Source organism: Melampsora larici-populina, assembly GCF_000204055.1.
Source record: "Melampsora larici-populina 98AG31 unplaced genomic scaffold MELLAscaffold_28, whole genome shotgun sequence".
Classification (NCBI taxonomy): domain Eukaryota; kingdom Fungi; phylum Basidiomycota; class Pucciniomycetes; order Pucciniales; family Melampsoraceae; genus Melampsora; species Melampsora laricis-populina.
Genome location: NW_006768792.1, coordinates 188,525 through 202,713, shown reverse-complemented (window position 1 = coordinate 202,713; position 14,189 = coordinate 188,525). Strand labels below are relative to the sequence as shown.

At 45.2% G+C, this 14,189-nt stretch overlaps 2 protein-coding genes across 2 annotated transcripts; both read right to left on the bottom strand.

The window, feature by feature from the left end:
- Positions 1-841: 841 nt before the first annotated feature.
- Positions 842-3,095, bottom strand: MELLADRAFT_108216 (uncharacterized protein; the record flags this gene model as incomplete). Its single annotated transcript, XM_007411952.1, has 5 exons — positions 842-1,285; positions 1,860-1,957; positions 2,034-2,076; positions 2,693-2,813; positions 2,965-3,095. The coding sequence occupies 5 exons, from the start codon at positions 3,093-3,095 to the stop codon at positions 842-844; spliced, it is 837 nt and encodes a 278-aa protein (XP_007412014.1).
- A 432-nt stretch (positions 3,096-3,527) lies between these two features.
- MELLADRAFT_108215 (uncharacterized protein) lies at positions 3,528-4,883 on the bottom strand (the record flags this gene model as incomplete). The annotated part of the gene is made up of 2 exons (XM_007411951.1): positions 3,528-3,590; positions 3,654-4,883. 2 exons carry the CDS (start codon positions 4,881-4,883, stop codon positions 3,528-3,530), a joined length of 1,293 nt encoding a protein of 430 aa, XP_007412013.1.
- Positions 4,884-14,189: the final 9,306 nt, after the last annotated feature.

Genomic DNA, 14,189 nt, shown 5'->3' with positions numbered 1-14,189 from the left:
TCGTAGCTCAGCCTCGTGTATCTTGCCGTTATGGGAGGTGCGCATTCTACCGATCGTTATGACCCCATCGAGCGCAAAGCTTTCCGCTCCACATCCTAACTCTGCACATGTGCAGATATGAGGTGGCATGGCGATGAAGAATGGGTGCGTTGAAGATATGACGGTGGAATTTCTCCTAGCCAAAAACGGGATATTTGAGTCTTTTGGTATCACTTCTTGTGATGGGTTTTGATGTAAACACTTTGTATTCTGATCTTTTGATCTCGTCTCGGGTCTCATGCAAATCACCACTTCCCCACAAAAGACTTCACCCGTATGTGATATGGCCCCGGATCGAGTAATCATCATGTTGCGGGTCTCACATGGAATTAATGTGGATCACCAGTTTCACTTCTAGGTGGAAAGTTCAATAGACATGTTTAGCAAATTCGAACTGGAATGACTCATTTGAAATGTGTAGTTTTTAGCAGAACGCGAAGCCTGGTAGTTTTGGACTCACATTTGTATGTGTTCCTAGATGTCATAGTCTTACAAACATGTGATATAGCGGATTGAATAACAGTCATACTCACAATAAACATATGATGATTATATACAACAAAAACACGACAGAGAGAAATGATTTATTTACAAGAAAACATACCAGATTTGAAGAAAACATGAATCCATCGTGTACTTTTGATTAGAAATGAGATTCTCAGTAACCGTTCAGGAATGGATGGAGACAGATGTTTGATTTACTAGAAACAAAACTTGAGAGTGAATAAAAATAATCCAAAAAGATACATTCACAAGAGAAAGGTTAAGAGAAGAGTGAAGAGGGTGAGCGAAAAAAGTATTCTCAAATATAAGCTCGTTTCTTGAGCAAATTCTGCAATTCCAAGAGATAATGATCAAGGAGATGAGTAGGAATTCGGTTGGTTTTGTCCCAGAGATACTTTCCTGTCATACTCAGTTGAGATAGATGCCTTTCACTATAGCAAGATTCTGGTAATCCATCACAAGCCCGAGCTTTTCTATTAATTCTTCCAGAAAATGTCCTCTTAGAATCCAACCGACGTGCAACCATTCTACCCGACCCTCTATTTCTTCCATGCTGGCGAGACACTTCATCAATCATGTGTAAGAATTCTTTGTACTTCGAACTACGCCAGCCTAAATCGATTGAAACATAGCCACCGTTCCCATCATCTTCGGTGTCTGAGCAACAAGTAGCCTTTGGAAGTAGGGCCAAGGCCGGTATGCCCAGAGCGGCTTCAATTGTATTTTTGCGATACCTGAACAGCTGTGAATGGGAAGAGAGCACATAGTCAGACCATTGAGTTTTGTACACAACTAGTATGGTTTCAACTAACTCTACCGCGCTGTTCAGCTTTCCTTCGGATCGAGACCAGACGAGGGTTCTTCGAATGCTTCTTTATTTCTTCTGTCTGCCCCCGAAGCCATCTTTCCAACGTACCCAAGCACATAGGATCTCCATTATGCCCGGGGTTAATTGGGTACAAGGAGAACACGCCTTGGCTGAGTCCCCATCCGTAGTGTTTTGCTATACAAGCTAACATGATGGAGTTCCAAGGGGAATCTGGCGATCGCATCCAGTCAAGTGTTGCACGTGGAATTCCAAGGTTTGTCAGTTCGTGTAGGAACAGCTGCCTATGTCGTGACCACGAGGCCTTTTGTCGGCGAGGATGTTTGAGGTCGGTATTAACCGTAGATTCAGCCTCTAGATGTAATTGAAATATGCGGGTATCATTGATAATTTCAGATGGTGTAAGCTGAGGAAGTTTTGAGATCTCATTGAGAGTCGGACTAGAGGGATCGGGGGTCTTTGAATTAGTTCGTCCGAGAAGATATCTCACAAAATCCGACACAGATTCGCAGTACGGGGTGTTGTGGTCAGGGAGCCAGTCTGAAACCTGCTTGTTTTGTTTCTTGACGGATCCTTCAGTTTGATTGTCTGCCAAAGGGTTACAAGAGTTTAAGGTATCAGCAAGTGATAGTCACAACCATTGTGTTAGACACCTGATCATTACCTGGGTGATCCATTTTAGCGCTGACTTCGAGTGATGCTTGAGGCTTTGAATCGCACAATCAAGACTAGTCTATGTCCAAGCGGGAGCTAGTTCTTGGAATGGGAGTAGGGAGTTGGGCCGATAAAGGCTCTGTCTGTATGTATGTACTACTCGCTATATTATAATGCATAGAGCACTTAAAGCACTTAAAAACAGTGCATAGCCCTCTTTAGGAATTGAGATTTCGCATATGTAACACTAATCCCTGCTACCAAAGCCTGTGTCAATGGCGCGTCCATCGCATCACAATCACGTAACATGGAAATATTCAGAGATAGAAAACGGCTGGCTGTGTCCAGGTATCTAAGTATGTGTTGATGCGGATGAACTTCAGGCGTCTCTGAATGTTGACACTGAGCTTGTGTTCAAGACGGCATGCTCATTAAGTTTGCTGTGCATTCCAAAGCTGCGCACCACGCAGCGCCTGTCAACAAACAGGCGACAATCATAACACAATCTTGGAAAACGCTTCAGTAACGCGTCGGGAGTGTGAATTTCGGACCCTGTGGTATTGTGTAGGCGGCGTCCCTCTAAAGGTAAAAAATTGACTATTGGATTATTCCCAGGTAATTGGTTAGTAATTACCATAGTGAAATACAGAGTGAATGAATATCACAAACTTTTTCAAGAGCTGTCGGATTATCATGTTGCCTCACAGGCATTTGAAAGAGTCTTGATGCTCGGTTGGATACCGCGCGAGGTCTCCCTTTTTCACGATATTTCATTGTTCCGCAATGTCGTCTGAAATTCGAGTGATATGATCGGCAAGCGAATGAGTATTTGATTTGAAGTTTGAAGTTGGCTTGAAATGTAAACGGTGTAATATACGCGATGGCCACCAGTATTGCGTTGAGAGTCGTGATTTCATAGTAGTGTCGGAAAATTTGCGGACTGGACCTCAAACTCCGACGGTATACATTTGGTCATTTCAAATGCGGATACCTGCGCGCATGGTAACCACGGTACATATGGGACCCGATTTCTCGAATCCCATCCACCTTGATTTGTAAAGAGCGGGGCCATTTGGGCCTCATGGGTTGGTAGATGGCAGTTCTTCTTCAATGGGTAAGCTTATATTTTTATTTCCAAGTAAGACTCCAATGACTGTATTTCCACCACCTGTTTACCTTCACAATTAGGTAAGAACATCAATCAAGTTTAACATCGATATGGTTAGATATCACACAGCTAGAAAAACCAAAGAGTGGAAACGTGAATCAGTCTAGAGTAGGTGAAATTTGATATTAATTTACAGATTTGTAATGGTACCGCTCGCCACATGAAATCCGATGGTGAAGCGGTAGAATATGTAACAATTGCGATTACAACGTGTGACTTTATAGCGCAAGAAATGCCATTTCAACAGAGACAGAATTGGGAGCGGAAAGAAATATGTGAAGACATTTCGTTGACACAAGAAATAGGTCTCGTAAGCAATCTCCAAACGCAACATTATCAGTTTGGGTCAACCACATCATTGGAGCGGAGTTCTTCAGTGTTCAATAAGTTTGCCAGACCCTATAAGAAATATAGGTGTCAGATCAGAACGCAAGGTGTCAGTGAAATTGAGGTGTTGCTTACCATGAGATCTGCGCAAGCTGGCTGGAACATGAAATGGCATTTAACTCCTATTGATTGGAATACTTCCACCAGCTCCTGATCACGAAGTCCAGATCCTTCGGGCGTTGTGAAGACTATGTGTTTTAGTTTTGGAGGAACCGTGATTGAAGCGCGGTCAGTCTGAGCTAAGATGCTTCGCCAATATACGTTCCCGTGCCAATAACTCGTAACCAACACTTCAATTGATTGTAGTAACGGCCATTTTAACCACTGAAGATCAATTTCCAATGGATTCGAGTGGCAGTATTCACTTCGGAGAACCCGGAGTTTAGGAAAGCAAGTGTCGCGGCTGTCGCGTGGGATACGGTCCGGAATAGAAATTATGAACAGAACTTGGAGTATGTCTTGTAATCCTAAGGCTATCGGGGCTATTGGGTCCGGATTAGCCTGTGGGAGTAATTCTAGGCAACTGATTTTTCTTGCAGAAGACTGACATATGTCCTTTGCAGCTTGTAGGTTGTCGAGATCACACGCAAACCAAAAGTGCTCCAAGTCGGGAAGAGAATTGCGCGCCAATTCCATCGCGGATAGGAATGAGAAGTTGAGGGATAAAGACTTTAGTTGCGGAATCCTTTCGAGTAGGAACTTAATTGACTTTGAATCGTGTGGGACCCCTGAGGAGCGGGAACCTGAAATATTGAGAGTATGTAAACCTGTAGCAAGCTGAATGGTGTTTGATAACTCAGGAGTGAATCCAACGCAGTCGATAAACCTAAGTTTTAGTTGGGTTAAGGTGTACCTGCATAAGCTAATAATTGATGCCGCGTTTTGGGGTCGGATAGAAAATGGGTACACTGGTGTTGGAGACGGCAATGGTTGTCCATGTCGGGAAAGAGGCATTGGATGTTGGACTCCATCCAGGCAGAGTCGTTGTAATTTTGGAAAGCCAGGAGTCAGGTATGATGTTTTCCAAATGCCTGCAAGACTGCTGGCCATGTTATCGCGAGGTAGGCGCAAATTTTTGAAAACAGAGTCGAGAATGACAATGTCCCAGGCTTTGCTTAATAAACGCAACTGAAGCAGACGGGTAACTTGCGTATGATGTAGGAATGAAGTGTCGGTACAGTTTGTGGGGTCAGCAGATATAATGGGGCTTTGATTAATTATGTTTTCAACGATTAATCGGACGCCTTCAACTGGTAATTGTTCGGTTTCAAAGGGATGGGGGAATGTCAATGAGGTCATGCACATTTTGGAAGTAAATGGCATGGTATGAAGTACCAGAAGTCGGTTTAGGGACGTCACTTTATAATGAAATGAAGGGGTGGTCATTCGTCGTACCTAGCTGTCTGACCCCAATGCCTATGCCTTCAATGACAGAAATCGCCGCCAATGTGAATGGATAGTTTGTGTCAATCGATCCGGTGGAAATCAACTTGGTAATTGTCAATTTTTGGGCTTTCAGGAGCAAGCAAGCATGCTCGTGAAAGATCTCTGCCCAAATGAGCAACATGGTGACATGTGTAACGGTTAGTCGTGTCGTAATATAAGTTTTTCAGGCCTTGCGATCGTTGATGTGGTCAAATGTTTTCGGTCTCGTAATCTTTGATGTGGTGTTTTCTTGGTCTCGACGCCCGGGAGACAGTGCAGAAAGTAAATACCAAACTTTAGAGGATGGGACCGGTTGTAATTGGAGTGTAGTGGGGGCCAAAAGTTGCAAGACCGGAGTGGAGGGGTATACATCAGCTTGCTTGACGGTGATTGAAAGATGGAGAGGAAACTTGGTGGGTGATTGGTGAGGGGGGTTGTAGGTACTTAGGGTGTTAGGCCTTATGGTTTAATCCGGTTTTGCCTTTAGAGTTATGATATAGAAACCTAATTACAGATACATACCCTCTATAAACGGTATGTAACATGTAAGAAAGTATATAAAAATACTTATTACATATACATGTACACTTAAAATACCATGTAATATGTAACAACACATCAAGTACACCTCATGACTCAGTGTCAAGAGTTAGTGGTTTGGAGACAAGAGTATATCAATGCCTCCTCTCTCAGCCTTGAGAGAGTTCCCCCCAAGCTTTTATTACACAGTACTTTTAAAGAACCACTTTAAAGTAATATTCAAGTACATTATCAAGAGTCTTATAACTATAAGACTAGTGATTTACTTCATTACTTGAAGAAGTTTCCTGACTAAAAGTAAGTAATACATTCTTCATTCCATCTCTGGATCCTCTACTTCCCCTAAGTAGAAACAAATAGGTTGGTGACCATAGAACAACCCAAGGTTGGTGACCATAAGAACAACCCAGGGTTAGTGACCATAGAACAACTAGTCTAGTGAACTTCAAACCACTCTTTGATCTGTCGCTTGAAGATTAAAGGAAGGACTAGGATCCAACCTTCACCAATTATAATCTTATATCATTATAATCCAAACCTCCTTTTAAGGAGTCACCTAACTGTAGTCTGTCAGGATTTATCCTTTCAGACCAGTATCTTCCCTTCCTCATTCCCTTTCTTTGTTTATAATTCCTTGTAAGTACATTATACTTGAAATATAATTATAATTACTTGAATTATAAGACCTACCTTGCCCAATTAGTGAGCCTTGAGTACTCACAAGAGTAACCAACCCTCACACTATAAGTGTTAAGAGCTAATCAAAATGGGGCTAGTGTTGTGATACTGTGATACTGAACCTACCACGGTGTCCGCTTTGACATCTCTAATTACACTCGTCAAGGACTTCCGGCATTTATTACACATTATGTACGACTGTTACAAATCAAGAGGAAATGAAGGAGAGTTGAGTTATGAAATGATCTGTTACGGAAGTGTATGTTTGTTTTGGGAATAAGTCGTGTGACTTGAGCTGTGTGTTTTTCTTTCTCTTTTAATATGTTACGTATTGACGATTGTGTGTGATGCTTGTATAACTAGCTACTGTTGTTCAACACCCAGATTCTTTTCCCTCATCAAAAAGAATCTGTGAGTGATTTTCCTTACACCTATCCTTCCTAACATCATCAGCCTGACCATTAGCTCTTATATATGTTTCTTCAGTATTTTAGTGTTTACTCATCTTTTCATTTGATCACTTTACTTGACCTTGTTGCATTCGCACAGGTTTGTGTCATTTCACTATATCTTTCTCTTTCTTTCATTTTTACTAATTGTTGTTGCGCTAGGTTTGTCTCGTTCTTATTAGCATCTTTTAGCTGAGTGAGGCCTGTTGCCAAAACTCACATCAGACCTGATTTCCCCAGGTATGATTAGTTTACAAATCATCGAAAAGAATCTTATTTTAGTGTTTACTCATCTTTTCATTTGATCACTTTACTTGACCTTGTTGCATTCGCACAGGTTTGTCTTGTTCTTATTAGCATCTTTTAGCTGAGTGAGGCCTGTTGCCGAAACTCACATCAGACCTGATTTCCCCAGGTTTGTCTCATTCTTATTAGCATCTTTTAGCTGAGTGAGGCCTGTTGCCCAAACTCACATCAGACCTGATTTCCCCAGATCTGCTATATTTCGGCATAGCCACGATACTCAGCTCATCTCGAGCCTGCACCTCTCATCTTTACATGGTAGCGAGAGTCTTTGACACTGTTCAAAACTCTAACTTTTTCCGACAACTTAACTGAATGCAATCACCTGACAAAGACGATTCCACCAATCCAACTGACACCGAATCAAATTCTGACTCTGACACATCGAGTTCCGTTAAATCTTCTGACACAGTCAAACGTACCTCCACTGGACTAAAATCTCTTGTTTTAACTTTGAAATTGCCCTCATCTCCAATTTTGACCGACAAGGCTTCATCACTTGAAAACTTAACGCCGTTACAATCTTTCATACATTGCACGACTTCATCCCTCAGTAAATTCAACATCAAAAATGATCTTACAGATGAGAATTTTAACTACTGGAACTTATTGATTCACGAATCCATAGAATCTTTAGGCTATGAGTCTTACTTAGATGTGTGTGATTATGTTGATCCGACTCTTACTGAGGAGAAACATAAGAAAATCAAATTTCTATTGACTACATGGATACTGAACAAGTGTGATGGAGTAAATGGTGAACGTGCTAGAGATGCTTTAACTGTTTGAGACCCTGAAACGAAAACCATGACTATTCACTACGACCCTTATGTTTTATGGAAACATCTCAATGATTATCATTTGACGATTTCTGAAGCCAAGCTCAAGCATATTGAGACTGCCTTACTTTCAATGACTCAACTACAATCAGACTCATTGAAAGTTCACATATACAAGTTCTCCTCTTTGTTACGTGAATATCATAAATATAAAGGAGATATGCAAGATGGTCAGGTTGCTCAAACTTTGATTAAGAGCTTGAAGCCTGGTTATGAAGTAACTATTGCCATCATCTATCGAGTCATTCAACCTCTCACTTTTGAAAAAGTCAAGCGAGAACTCTTATTATATGAAGACGAACAACAATATGCTGGAACTTTGTTACATCAAGTGTCTCATCAAGTTTCTCACTATTCAGCTCAACCGAGTCAAATGATCAAGTGTACTGTTGATAGATGTGTTGGTGATACTTTTCAAAATCCGCACAAACCCGATCAATGCTTTAAAAGACCTGAAAATTTTAGTAAGCGTGATGAGTGGATGGCAAAGCAAGATGAAAACAAGAAAAGATTCAAACGTCGAAACAATCAACATCAAAGCAATTCCAACGCTAGTGCTAGTGCCATTAGAGGAGTTAGAATTGTGAGACCTCCTGCAACTTCCGCCAATCATGCAATGACTTTTCTTATCGATCTTCAACCTGTCAAGCAGCAAATTCCAACAACTGTATCCACCAAGATTCACGAGGTAATTCAAGTACTAGACGTATCCTCTGCATTTATTCAAGCTCCTATTCATCATGACATCGAGTCCATTAGTGTGGGTGAGGGTCTTAAGCTTGCCTAGTGCTGTGTTAGCATTGTCTTTTCCCAAGCCCTTGTAGTTACAAGGGCTAGAGTCCCTTAGGCCTACACTCCATCCTACCTCTGAGAGCTCTCGAGGTTGTGTTGTACAGCCTCTAGAACTCTCAGCGTGGTTTGGGGGGGGCCTCTAGGGGGGTGGTAAGGTGTAAGGTACCTAGGTACCTTATTTTACCACCCCCTGTGAGGCGAGAACGGTGTGTGAGCTTTGGGGTTTCTCGACCCGGGACGGCGGGTGGGTGTTTCAAAACTTAGAGCAGTTGTAGAAAGACAGAGGGGAGAGAAATGTCGCAAGCTTTCTGGGAGATATGTGCGTAGAGGGAGGGCTGACTGGGAGAGAACGGGTTGGTGGGAGAGCAGAGGAGAAAAACTTGTTCTCTCACCCCGGGTCTCTCTAGAGCCATAGGATGTGAAACCGTATTTGTTTCACATCTCTGTTCTATGGGGGCGCTCCCTATGGACCTATCTCCTGACCGTAACCCTCTAATGGACTGCAGAGATACCTCCGCGGGCTCTGGGTACTCTATGAATCCATTAGTGTGGGTGAGGGTCTTAAGCTTGCCTAGTGCTGTGTTAGCATTGTCTTTTCCCGAGCCCTTGTAGTTACAAGGGCTAGAGTCCCTTAGGCCTACACTCCATCCTACCTCTGAGAGCTCTCGAGGTTGTGTTGTACAGCCTCTAGAACTCTCAGCGTGGTTTGGGGGGGGCCTCTAGGGGGGTGGTAAGGTGTAAGGTACCTAGGTACCTTATTTTACCACCCCCTGTGAGGCGAGAACGGTGTGTGATCTTCGGGGTTTCTCGACCCCATCTACTCGCGGGTAGTAGAGCCGTGAGCCCTGAGAAACCTCCCGTTCACTCGACACCCGTGAGTTTGAGATCTGCCGCTCCTGCCCAAACCTTGTTTACAGGGTCCGTGGCGTTACAAGCCATACCTGTAGTGATCGGCAAACTTTAAATTTGTATTGCCTGCAGATAGCTTCACCCTCATCAAACTTCCTTCTGTGCCCCCCTTTCCGTCTCCCACTCTAATTTCATTTCCTTCAGGAGCTTTACGGTCTTCCTTGTTTCTTTCTGGTCGAATTTCCGTAGGTAAATCAGGTAGGCTTCTGACTTCCATCTTCCTGCGTTCATGATCTCCTCCCGCGACTCTCCTAGGTTCCATCGCAGGGAAGCTCCCCCTATACGGAAAGAGTGTCCATAAAGGATCTGCTTATGCTTTGGTCTATGGCAGTTCCAGATCTTCCTCATCTTTTGGATCACCTCTGACTTGCCCAATCTATGTTTTCCCTTGCCTCTTAGGACTTCGAAGATGTCATCTGAGTCCTTTCTGGGCCTGAACCGGTATAAGTTTTCCAGCGCTTTCAGTGGGTCTAGTCGTGACTTTTGCCTTTCGAGGTGTAGGTATTGTAGTTCTCCTGGGCTTGCCGTCTTTGCCTCGTGTAAGGCCATCCTCGCGAATTTCCCGTTCTTGGACCAGGTTATGTCCCTCCACTTCGGCATTCTCCTCTTGGCGTCGTCGGTCACGAGTTCACCTAGCCGGGCTGTTCCCCAGAACGCTGTTAGAGCTATCGCTAGGATCGCCAGGTCTTCTTCTTTCTCAGTCGACATTTCGTTGTGTAGGTTCACGAGGTCTGAGACTAGGACTGGGGGCCTTTGTACGTTTTGTTCGTAGAGGGTGGCCTCTGTCTTTGCTGCGGATTTCAGCAGTGTGTTCACTGTCCTGTCTGCCTGGCTGGGGTACATCTCGCCGTGGAACATATGCCAGGCTTTCAGTCCTGCGACGTATGCCTTCATAGTCGATGATTTTACTGATTCATCCCTTTCTGCTTTCTCCTCAATCTTCTTTGAACCCCAGGCCACGAACTTCGCTACCAGTTTGGGCGAGATTGGTAGAAGATCTTTGTGTTCTATTCCTTTCAGTTTTGCGAAGCGGAATAGCTTGACGACCGCTGAGTTGTAATGCTTCAGGGTGCCATCCGCCCATGCCCCGCTAAGGAACTGGGTTTGTACTTCGTTGGAGTCCGATATGTCGATGCCTTGTGCGTTCTTCTTGAACCTCCCATATGGTTTTGTTTGCCTCGCTAACTGGGATGTATTCATTTTTGGGCCTGGTGGTAATCCAGGCTGTCAAGTCTTTGTCTGAAGGTGAAGGATTTAGACCAGCAAGCGGTTCCGTGTGAGTTCGGAAAGGAACCCCGCTTGGGTTTCATCGCTGCTCTAGTGTCTCTCACTCGTCTCAGGCTCACAGGGATGGCTCGCTCATCTCACCAGTCTTTCTGGCTGCTAGTGGCTCATTCGGACTCGACTCATTTCATGCATTGCTGCTACATTGCAATCCCTCTGCTAGAACATGGATTTCTGGCCTGGTGGCGCGTCTATGCAGCTCACTTGTGAAAGTAAAGGCTTAAGGTCTTCCGGCACTTCTATCTTGACCTCTCTGTACCAATCCAGCTTCGTGGGTACAATGCCCCTGGACAATTCATCCGCGTCGTTCTCTTTTGACGTGACCCTCACTTCCCGTAAGTTACAGTTCAGTCTTGTTAGGAGGCGTTGGATCATTTTCCATTCATGATTGACCCATTTGTCTTTAGACTTTTGGTTTTTGATGCACATCTCGGTCGTCGTATTATTGGTATATACTTTGAAGGTCCTACCTCCTACGACGTTTATCCTGTCGAGCAAGATCAACCCCAGTCGTATGGCTACGGTTTCCGCCCAAGCGATCGATCGCTTTCCCGACTCCAGCCCCGCTTCCTGCCAATCCTCGTTCAGCTTGAACATGGCCCAGAATGTGCCTATCAAGACTCCGATCCCTGCCGTGGATGCTGCGTCTCCGACCCAGCCTACCTCTTCTGGCTCTCGGTCTTGGATGATAGGGCACACATTGAACTCTTGTAAGCATACTTGCCACTCTGTGAGATCCTCTATGACGTCCTCCGGCGCCTTACGTCTTGCTTTTTCATTCATCCATGAGTGTAGCCACCTGTATATTGAATTCAGGTAAGGAGCCATGTGAGGCACGATGTTTACTGTGTGGACTAATCTGCCCACAAAGCTATTGATTTGGTCGTAGGTCCATTTGGATCCCGGGACAAGTATCGCGTCAATCTGTCCCCGTCTTTGCTCCAGCTTCTCTTCAGGCAAACGGACCGTGTGGTTTTCTCCGTTCCATATGAACCCCAGGAATTTTTGTTCCAAGTCGAATTCGCGGTTCTTCTTCGGGCTTGTCTTTACACCCAGTGAGTCGCTCAAGTCCATGATGTCTTTGAGAGATATGCTTTGCCACTTCCGTTTGAAGACTAAATTGTCGTCAACCCACCTACAGATTTTCGGTAGGCCTAGGACTTTTTCTACGATGGTTTTCCACACGTCTGCCGGTGCTCCGAAAACGCCGCAGCTGGCGACGCCCCCAAATCCTACCGCCAGGTCTACCCATAGCCTCCCCTGGAAATCACGGATGATTAAGAACCTCCTCTGGCATGGGTGTACCGACAGTTGTCGGTACGCTTTCACCCAGTCTACTAGTGCGAGGTCCCATTCTCCAGGGTTTCGTCTGAAGAAGTCAGCCACCACTCTGAAATCGTCCCATTGTGTCGTATAGTTGTTTTTGTCGACGAAATGGTTTACTGAGGGGGTTTCAGGTTCATTGACTGGGTATGACAAGTCCGAGATCATCCGAATTGAGCCGTCGCCGTTCTCTGAGCTGCCTAAAGGGTTCGATCTGAAGAAACCCAGTTTCTCGCGGATTTCCTCGTGAGTGTATGGACCTGCTACCCTTCCAGCCGCCACCTCTTTCGCCAGTGAGTTTTCTATTTGCTCCTTAGCTGCTAGGGCTGACCCGTGGTTTTCTGGCATGTACCAGAGTCGTCCAGGAAGTTCGTGCTGGGGTATGCCCAAGCAGAAGCCGTGCTTGAATCCGTCCACTATGTACGGGATGTCATCTGCCAGGCCTACTTCCTTCATCAGAGCGACCCACTTGTCTATTTTCATGTCTGTTTTGACCGGGACTGGCCAGGGATTATCGACGTGGACGGTATACGTTTTCCGGTCTTTTAATGGGAGTGGGTCCCTCCTTTTGCCTTTGGGTATTTGTCTCTCTACTTCTTTCTCATCCCTCGGGTCTTGGTCCGAGTCCGGCTCATGTCTTAGTTCGATCGTCACAAGCAGGGGCTTCTTTCCTCTGGGAGGCTCACTGGTTTTTGTCTCACGGAGGAAAATTATCTTGTTTTGGGGAGTGTGTCTGTTGGATGGCACTGTTTGGTACAGGTCCGTTTGTACGAGAGACAGAAAATGTTTATCAAATTTCATGTGAGTTACTCCACTCCTCTCCTTGTCACGAATAAGTCATTGTCTGAAAACAGCCACCGTACCCGCGATAGAGGTTATTTAGACAACCCAGGAACCAATCAACATTTCAATTACGGTAGGCCGGCAAGTATGACCGGTTCCATGATCAGTTGTGGTGTTTGATCGGGGGGGAGTTGTTTGGTTGCGACGGCATTGGTTTTGTGCAAGTGGGAGAGTTTGAGGAAACAGTCAGAGGTATGTACTTCTCTTTCACTCGGGTGGTCTTCGTGCTCACCTCTGGTTCTGGTTCTTGGTGGCGTTCACAGGCGCTTTGGGGTTCCCTTTCGGAGCTTGGCTCACGAGTTGGTTGGCATGCTGCTGGCCTTGGGCAATCCAGTCCTGGTTTCCCTGGGATGTGCTCGCGTGGTTTCCACTTCCTTGGGCGTACGACCTTCCATAACCTCCTCTCGAGCCGTTTCCTTTGGCGTACACGGTGGTCGTCGTGTTGTTTCCGAATGAGGCCGGTGGGTTTCTACCTTTATTCCTCTGACGGCGAGATCTCCACTGATTCTCTTCTGTCGGGTAGGTTGACTCAGCTGGTTCACCTGTCAAGAAATCAAACCCGTGTTTCGGTCCTCCAGGAGCGTATGGGTTGCCCGCGAAGCGCATGTCGCCTGCCAGTTGAGCTTCCCACCTGGCCTCCTCCTCTACGTCCGCTTGGATCCCCCTTGGTAAGACAACTCTCTCCTCCTTCTTCCTTTTCTTCTTGCTTTTCTTCGACGATGATCGGTCTCGAAAAATGACTGCTCTGATTGCTAAGTGGTATCTCAGAGCCACCATCCACGAGTTGTGTTTGGTCATGAGCTTACTAATCACGTCCTTGTGGTCTTCGACGAATCTAACGTAGTCTTTCATTCTGTAGATTTCCGAGGCATATCTGGCCTCAAGGTCGCAGGCCTGGATGAATTCTCCGTAGGTCATCTGTCGTTCTAGTTCGTTCTCCGAGACTCCTGGGATTGATAGTTGTTTTACTCCCGGTTTCAGCTCTCGGTTCAGTGAGTGGAAGCGGTTGATGTAGGCTTTGTTGAAGACCGACAAGGGTACGTAGTATTTCAGTCTCTTGAAGCCTTTGGCCCACACCCGTGGTAAGTCTCTCAGAGTGAAAGTTGAGAAGGACTTTTTCTTTCCTTTCCTCTTTTTGTCTCTATCGTCGTCGCTAGTGTCGCTAGGAGATGATGAGGATGATGACGATGAAGAGGATGAGCTTGAAGAAGATTTCTTCTTAGCAG